The sequence below is a fragment of the Hydra vulgaris genome, chromosome 05, assembly GCF_038396675.1.
Source record: "Hydra vulgaris chromosome 05, alternate assembly HydraT2T_AEP".
Lineage (NCBI taxonomy): Eukaryota > Metazoa > Cnidaria > Hydrozoa > Anthoathecata > Hydridae > Hydra > Hydra vulgaris.
Window position 1 is genome coordinate 1,280,378 of NC_088924.1, and position 9,310 is coordinate 1,289,687.

Below are 9,310 nucleotides of genomic sequence, written 5' to 3' on the forward strand. Positions count from 1 at the left end.
GTATTTTTAGTAAAATATTTTAAATAAAGTTTAATAAATTAATAAAATATTTATAGAATAAAATAATGTTTTTGGTAAAGCGAGTATTTTTTCAACAGCAATAAAGTTCAGTGGGAAATGCATTTATATAAAAACTGAAGCCTTTGTGTGCATTGTCTTGAACTATTATCACCAATGATGATTACTAAGAGAGTAGTTGTCCGATTTGTTACAACAACAAAAACAAACTGAATCGCTGGATTCATTATGATTTTTTTTTCCTTAAAAGATGAGCCATTTGATATGTAATATTTAACTTGGGTAGATTTCTAAAATAATATTAAACTTTTTATCAATAAAAATGTTTATAAAATAAAAATGTTATAAAATGTAGTTATAAAATTGTTATAGTTGCAAATTTTAACATTTAATATTTCTAAATAAGTCATCAACCGCTTAAAGAGCTCTCTCAGTGAAACTATTAAAGGTATTATTATAAATTGAGTAAACTATGTATTGAAGACAAAGACAATGGAATGTCGTGGAGGTTTCTATTATATTTATTATGAGATAGCTACAATAATAAAAATGATATAGTTATTAAACACTATTTTCTGGTTTTTGAAAAAAAAAATTTTGGACTTAGAAGGAATGCTTCAGATTTTATTTTCAACATATTCCAGCTCGTACCTATACATATTAATAGAATCTGAAGAAACACCTTGTCTTTTGAAATTCAACCTAAAACCTTCAGAATCAAGCAGTGTCTTAAGAACTTTTTGAAAAAGTTTGTTTTAAAAATTTTTATCTGACAAAATGGTATTTGTAATGGTAATCTATTTTCATCAAAATCTCTATTTGTTGAAAAGTCTAATTCTTATTCTCTCTTTTACTTTATGCTCAAGATCACCTTTTTAAAAAGATCTTCCTATGCAAAGCTTTTTAGAGTTATTTTAGTTTCTTTTCTTCTAATTTTCCCCATCTTTTTTTGAGTTTAAAGCAGGTGTAGTGTTTTTACATTACTTTACAGGTTTACTGAGAAGTTTTAAACTGTTTAAACATCTGCTTAAAGGTCATTGCTTTTTCTTCAATACATCTTTTTAACTTTGTTTTTGCTGAGAGGTTCTGAGTGTCAAAATATATGTTTTTGCAATGTTGTATATATGGTAAAAAACCTTTTTCCATTCAATATCAAATTAATTTGGTGATAATGTAGAAAAGTTTCTGGGCAGAAACTGGTATGGTTCAAATATCCAGCTTCCATTAAACTCAACTATCTACCATCTCATACCATTCTTTGAGTAAATAAAATCATTCTAATATTGTTTTGCGACTATAAACTTTGCTATCTGTGAGTTTATTCAGAGATAAAATGTTGTTAGCATTCCACTTGTTTTATATTTTGTTTGTTATAAAACACTTAGCAAAATGACATCATGTGCAAAATGCAGTAGTGATGAAGTGATAGAGCATTCGTTTTTTGAGTGAAGTTCCAAGTTCACATTTCTGTAGTACCGTGCTCAACTTATTTGAAAAATTTACTACTATTTTTTTTTCTAAACATTACGTCAAATTTTTTTCTAAAATTTACTTCTATCTTTTTTTTTTCCTCAAATTTACCTGTAAATTTTACAAAAATTAAATTTTTTCTGTAAAACTTTTTCTCTAAAATAGTCTTTTTAAGTTCTTTTCCATTCATTAGATGGTTGCAATGATTACAATTTTTCATACAATAATGCATCATAAGACATTTGTAAATTATGTAAGCATCCAATAATTTTTAGATTAAATGAGGGCATCATCTGAGTCAGCTTGAATCTTATGTACTTTTTATTTTTAACAGTTGGTAAGATTTTTTGTCAGCAATATAAAATTTTGTTTTAAAGAAGTAGTGCAAATTAACATGAAATATTACTAGTAATAAAGATCCTAGCATAGATTGTTAATAGTTGTCTGCTTTAAACATGTTTCAATGACAATGTCACTGGATTATTTGAAGTTTGGTTCTTATAGACCCCAGATTGTTCAATAATGTTTTATAAGATTTGTTTTACATAGTCTTAATTTTGCAAATTCCTATTGTTTTAATAATAATGAATCTTTGTTATAAAATGATTTAAAAAAAACCTCTTAAAAAATCTTCTTAAAATTTTTGTACAAAGAAATAAGTTTCTAGTTTGATGCTAACAGCTTATCATAAACAGTTCATATTTGTGGATTATATAGGTGTCCGAAAAAACTTAACAGTCGTGTCACAGAGCATCTCGGGAGAGCATTTAACTAGGAAGTTCATGCAACTCTCCTTATTGATGACGCAGAACATGCCCTGAGCTTGCATTAAATCCTGGATTTCTTTCTTCTTATGCAAGCTAAAGGGCTCCAACTTCTACGCTATAGCTGGTTTAGAGTTAGGATCAAGGATAGGGTTTAGGTTAGGGTCATGGACCGGGTTATTGTTTGGGTTAGGGTAAAGAAATCATTATAGAAAATCTGTTGAAGTTAGAAAAATGAAAGTAAGCAACAATCATTTTAAATATCTTTTACACCACAATTTATCAAAAGAGTTTTCCTTTGAATTTAAATTTTTTTTAAGAATTGTAACAGGTATTAGTAAAAGTATTTTTTGAATTTTTTTCGGAAATTGTTTCTATTTTTTGAATTGTTTGAATTAATTACATTTTTAATATTGTGTCATTATCTCTTTAATTTTTCAATCAATTTTACTATAACAAAGGTCTAAAGATATATACTTTTTACTAAAGTGGCTACAAATGCTAAACTTTTTAAACTAAAATGCCACTTGTTTACTGGCACTTGTTTCTAAGCCAAAAATATTTTTTATGTTAAATCATAAGTTATAATAAATTATCATAAGCTATCATAAATGTGTCTATTAAATTTTGTTTTAATTTCTTATTTTTCATAATTAAACATTTTACAATTATTTAGAGGTGTATATATTTTTCTTTAGTTATTATGGATGCCGCTGTTAGATTAGAAAAGTTGAGAGAATTAGCAATTAAAATTCCACAGCCAAATCAAGAAGTGTTCAAAAGATTTATGTGTCATTTAAAGAGGTATGTCATTTAAAAATGAAATATATAAAAGTATATATTTTATATTACCTGTTTTATTGATTAAATTTATTGGTTATTGATTAAATTGATCTAACTTAATGATTCAAATTTTTTTTTTTTTTTATACTTACTAGCTTTACACTATGAAGAAAGTTAAATATAGTTAAATATAAAGTAAAGTTAAATAACCATTAAGAATAAAAACATTTTGTTTATAAAGTTCATATAAAGTTTGAGTGTTGATAATATTTTCTTATTTTTTTTTGTTTTTCTGATATAGAGAGTCCAGTTTGTAAAATGTTAACATATGTTGGTAGTGGTGTAGTGGTAGAGCGCTCACCCCATAAGCGAGAAGTTCTAAGTTCAATCCCCACCATGTCCCTGGTAATACCACGCTAAACTTGTTTTTCTGCACAGCGAACTTGTTTGTCAAGGTTTGTTTTTCGGAGTTATAGAGTTGAGAGAGGGTTGTAACCACAACTAAAAAGTACTTTCACCCATGAAAGCCACTTTGACTGTGGCCTTCATGCGTGGAAGTACTGAGTGGCCTTCATGGCCTTGGGGAGGTGAATTGAAATAAAATAAATATATATGTATAAAAATGTATGTTATCATATGACATCAATATTTGAAAATTAAAAATATTTTCACTTTATGATAATTTTCATGTGATACATATAATTAGTGACTGATTCTATTTATCACCTAATGTTTTATTATCAGCAGAAGTGCAGAGTCTCAAAAGTGACTCCAAATTTGAAAGTCACAAGATGATTATTTCTTCCTTGTTTTTGGTATCCAGGAGCTTCAAAAATGTAGAGAGGCTTCCCTTCCCTTTTTTTCTTATCGCAGATCATAATCAATACTTATAGAGCTCCAAATACAAAGAAAAAATAGATATTTATAAAAGAGTCCTTCTGGCATCCCTGATTATATTAGTTATTAAAAGTTATAAGGTAATAAGTTAAAAAAATTAATTTTAAAAGCATATTTGTCTCTTCAAAGCAAAGGAGGCCTACTCAGTCATTTTTTTGTTGTGAAATGTTTTTACATTCCTATATCTTGAGGCCTGAAACAAAAGTCTTGGCAAATAAGGGTGGTAGATGGAAAAATAAATTGTTTTGGTAGTACCAAGTATATGGTGAGATTTCAATATGCTTATCAAATAAGATAATTACTGTTTTTAAAATAAAACATTGGGTTTCTGCAGTATGATGGACTGAACTAATGAAACTAATTAGATAAAATAAATTAATTCGGAGAGCTGATACCATTGATCAGAAATAACTGGTTTATTAAATGATTGACCTTTTTGCATTGATTTATGTTAAAAATGTGTCGGTTTAAAATGTTTTTGTCTGGTGAAAAAAATGGTTCTGATAAGGAAATGTTGCACAAGATTTTTTTTTTTTTTCAAACATCTTTACTTCCAACAAGACTGCGAGCAACCACTAATTAAAGTTACTGGAAGAGAAAAGATGAAGATTGTAGAGCAAGATAACGATTGATGGACTACTTAAAGGATTGCAAATTATATGAATCAGGAGAGCAAGATGAAGGAAGCGAAGATGATGAAAACTATGGGGTTTTATGAGATATAAAAACTACCAAAGTTTATTTTTTGGGCAAAAAAGTTTTTGTATTTGTTCATCAAGATTAAAATCAGTACGCACACACACATATGCACACACAGATTGAAAAAATTACTTTTTTTCTTATTTTAAACACTGAAACAACTAAAAAATGCGTTTATTGCCCACTAAATTACGAAAGAAAGTTTTAAAAAATATGAACTTTTTTTGCTGTAAGCTCGATATGTTTTTATAGATAGTTAAATTTGGAACTAACTTTTATATGATTCGCAAATATATATAGACAAATATATTTAAAAACCAATCAGATGATTTGATTTGATTCTAAGATTCAAGATTTGATGTTTAAATTTCCGATTTGCAGGGGCCTAGTATAAAATGACAAATAAATAAATAACTCAACTATGACAGACATTTTTGTACGGTATACCAAAGTTTATAACTAACTTGTAACTAGTTTAATTTTTTATTAAAAATATAAATTATATTGGTGTTTTTGTGGTTATAATGGTCATGTACTAGAAATGTACTAGAATGAAATAACACTTTTTTTGCAACTCTTCAACTATGGCCAGAGCCAGCTTTGAACCACAGACCTATGTTTCTAAGAGTTATCCGGTTTCCAAAGTTCACTATACTTAGACCAGAGAATCACTATACTGTGGCTATAAGTTAAGTTTTTGAAAAAGTTAAGTTAGGTAATTGTTTTCAAAAAAGTCAAGTTTCTTTTTTGTTTTCGTTTTTTTTAATGGCAATTCACCTCCCCAAGCCCAAGAAAGCCACTACAGTTGAGGAGGCTACTATAATTGTGATTACAACCCTCTCTTAACTCTATAACTCCAAAACACGAACCTTGACGAACAAGGTCGCTGCATGGAGAAACAAGTTGAGTGCAGTACTACCAGGGACATGGCAGGGATCAAACTCGGAACTTCTTGCTCATTAGGCAAGCACTTTACCACTACAACACTACTGCATAGTTAATTTTTTTTTGAAAAAGTTCGTTAATTGTTTTCAAAAAAGCTAGGATATTAAACTACAAAAAATATAAAGAACATGTTTATATGGTAATTAAAGCAAACTCAAATTGAACCTCAATAGTCCTCATTTGAAGTTCTAGAGTTTTTTAATTTCTTTAATCCATTTAATGAAGTTGAGATGTTTTTTTAACACTCAGCTCGTGGCTTTCTGGATTAGAGTTTCTGCCAAATTGTGCGAAATGTGCCCTGGTAAAGAATTTTTTGAATATAAACCCAGTACTTCGTTTTGATACAATCCATTTCCTTGTTTTTTTGTTTTTTTTAGATGTATATAAAACATATATGTATATTGTCCAAAATGTATATGCATAAAAGTTATATATAATTAAATATAAAGCATGCGATCGTTATATTTGGTTTTGAACGATAAAAAATTCAAAAAAATATATAAAATAATTAAACTAATGTAACAACTTCAATATTTATTTCAAAATTAGGAACTTGAAGATTATAAAAATGCTTTTTAATTTAATATTTTTCATTATTTTAAATAAATAAGCGAACATTTACGCTAATTGACGACATCAACTTCTGCACAGTATCTTTGGCTTTTTTTTTTCTTACTAAAGTCCAATCTCTAATCAAATCTTTAGCCGGACTTTTGCCAATTTCCCAAAATTTCTCAATAAGACGGAACTGTGGGCAGTTTGGTGGATTCAAGCTTTTTGGTATACATTTGATGTCTCTCTAATTGTACCACTCTACGGTCTTCTTAGAATAATGACAAGAAGCAAGATCAGGCCAGAACCAACAGGGGACATCGTGACTTCGATAAAATGGCAAAAGTCTAGCTTGCAACCATTCCTTGATATAAACATCCGAGTTTAAAGTGGGCGATGTGACGAAAGCTAGAGATCTCAAACCGCAGCTGCATACTGCTTGCCACATAAGAAGTTTCTTACCAAATTTATCCAATGATTTTTACTTGAACTTGTACCTAACATGTCCACGAACAATTGAAGTGTACCTATTTGAAGTCACATTTGATGTACGTTTCGTCATCCATAATTATGCAGCCATTGAATTTTGTAAGCACTTCGTCATAAAGTTTTTGAGCTCGAGTTTTAGTAGTCAGTGATTGCTTGTCTGATCGGTTTGGATATGGCTCGATAAGACTAGAAATTATAAAATATCACAACTTTCCTGCCGAAAAACTCAGAGACTTTATATCTTTTGGCTTGTTCTCTGTACGATAAGTTGGGATATTGCTCGATCGTCGAATACTTATTGTTGCTTTCTTAAAATCTTTCTTCCAGATCTTTTTGCTCGTTCTATAGATAGAGAGCTCTTCTACGTTTTATGATCATATAAACTGTAGTTTTGTCTGATTCAGATGCTTTAGCGATTGAAAATAACGATGCAGAAAGATTTTGTAGATAGTTGTTTGAGTTTTTTTTCTTTTTTCTAACTGTTTCGATGACATTTTAATTAAGAGAAATATTTTGACTCGTTTGTTGGTGTTTTTAATTAAAACAATCGTTACTTAATGTAAATTTGCAAAATGTGTTAGTGACAAGTTTTAAAACGAAATTCGTCGTTCCGAATTTAACGATCGCATGCTTAAAGGAAGAAAAACATTTACAAACCAAAATGTGCTATTTAATGTAAATTAATCGTATAATATGCATTAAATTTTCTTATATTTATTTTAAATCTTTAGAGTATCACTATACACTAAGTTCAACAAAATGGACGTACGTAATTTACAGATAATCATTTATCCAACATTACTTCGTCCTGTTTTTGAATCACTACAAAATATGAGTCAAAATATGAATATGGGATTGTTTATACAAACTTGCATTGAGCAGTCAGACAAAATTTTTGACGATGATTTGCATCAGAAGTTAAATGTAAATGATAATGGGACAGGTAATGATAATGACAGTGAAGGAGATAGTTTAAATACAGAACCTTCGTTTTCCGAGTGTGTTTTAAGTGAGCCATCAGTTGGAAAACTTATGAATCCAGTAGCAGAAGAGAATGATTATGAGGTTATTGAACTTCCTATACAGAATGAGAAGCTTAGTCTACAAATAGAACTAGTACCGCAATACAATGAAGAAAAAGACAATATTTTAAATTATTCTTTGCATTCTAAAATAGTACCATTGAGTAAATCAAATAGTGTTCCTAATGACCAAATTTCTAAAGATACAAAAAACATTAATAGAAAATCTATTGAAACTGCTATTGACTGAAACCGCAATTTTCAAAATTTTAAAAGTTCACAAATGAATGCAATTATTTCATTTTGCCTTCAACAATTAATAAGTGGCTGTCAATGTGATAAATACAAAAGACTCCACATTTTCTGAATAGAAATGCTAGTCGTATAATCATGTCGTAATCGTAGTCGTATAATCATGGTTTATGGTTAGCAGAACAATAAAAAATGACCAAGGTCAATTAATATTCACGAATATTTTTTAAACTTTGTGTGTAAATTTCATTGACAAGAATTTCTAACAAAATTCTTTCCCTTAAAAACAAAATATGTGCATTATTTAACTTATTGTAACGTTATTCTTGTTATGTTATGTTTGTTTCTAATTGAAATAGCTAGTCTGTTGTTGTTTTGTTTTGTTTTTTTGCGACGTTCTACTTTTAAATTCTTTAAGGAGAAATGAATTTGCAATCTCAAGATATTCTTCATTTCTATATTTTTTTATATTTGTATCCAACTGTAAATTTTACTTCTTTATCATACTTTTTTTAATCACCGTTATATTTTTTATATTATGTGTATTTTGCTTTTATATAACAAATGTTCTCCACAATAAGTGTTAGTTGAAATAAGTAATAAATTGAAATATAGTTAAAATTCTGAAACTTTTTTAATTTCTTTTTTTTTTTTCTTAGTTTTATTTTTTAAATGTTTTTACTTTTTTTGTTTAACTTTTTGTTACTAGGTGTTTTTTTGTTACAATGGTTACTGGATATTTTTTGATTGGTGTGAATTGTTACTTGAATTTTAATAGTGATATTGTTTTTTTTATTATTTTGAAAGCGAATTTTCATTCTACCACATTGAAGCATTTTGGAGTTATACTTCAATATATATAATATATATATATATATATATATATATATATATATATATATATATATATATATATATATATATATATATATATATATATATATATATATATATATACATATATATATATATAAATATATATGTATATATATAGTATATATGTTACTGTTACCCGCAGTATCAGGAATTAGCTAAATGCTAATGTTTATAATATATTTAATATTGCAACTCTGAGTTTCATGTGTTATCACAATTATCAGGCAAGTAGTAAAAGTTTAATTTTGCTACCTTAAGCAAAATTGCAAAATTAAACTTTTACTACGTGCCTGATGATTGTGATAACACATGAAACTCAGAGTTGCAATATTCAATATATTATAAACATTAGCATTTAGCTAATTCCTGGTACTGCGGGTAACAGTAACATATATACTATATAGCTCTAGTTTATCTATTGAGCACTCTTTCAAGTATACAATATTATACATGATAAAAAAAAAGGTATTTTCTTTGTTCATATATATACACTTACGTATATATATATATATATATATATATATATATATATATATATATATA

General features: G+C 27.8%; 1 protein-coding gene across 1 annotated transcript in view; it reads left to right on the plus strand.

Moving 5' to 3' along the window:
* Window positions 1-8,672, plus strand: part of LOC136071788 (rho GTPase-activating protein 5-like) — a 73,185-nt gene extending 64,513 nt beyond the window's left edge. Inside the window, exons 17-18 of the mRNA XM_065797070.1 lie at window positions 2,951-3,056; window positions 7,349-8,672. Of these exons, the coding sequence (XP_065653142.1) occupies window positions 2,951-3,056; window positions 7,349-7,889 (647 nt within the window). The 3' untranslated portion in view covers window positions 7,890-8,672. The remainder of the gene's footprint in view (window positions 1-2,950; window positions 3,057-7,348) is intronic.
* The last annotated feature ends 638 nt before the right edge of the window (window positions 8,673-9,310 follow it).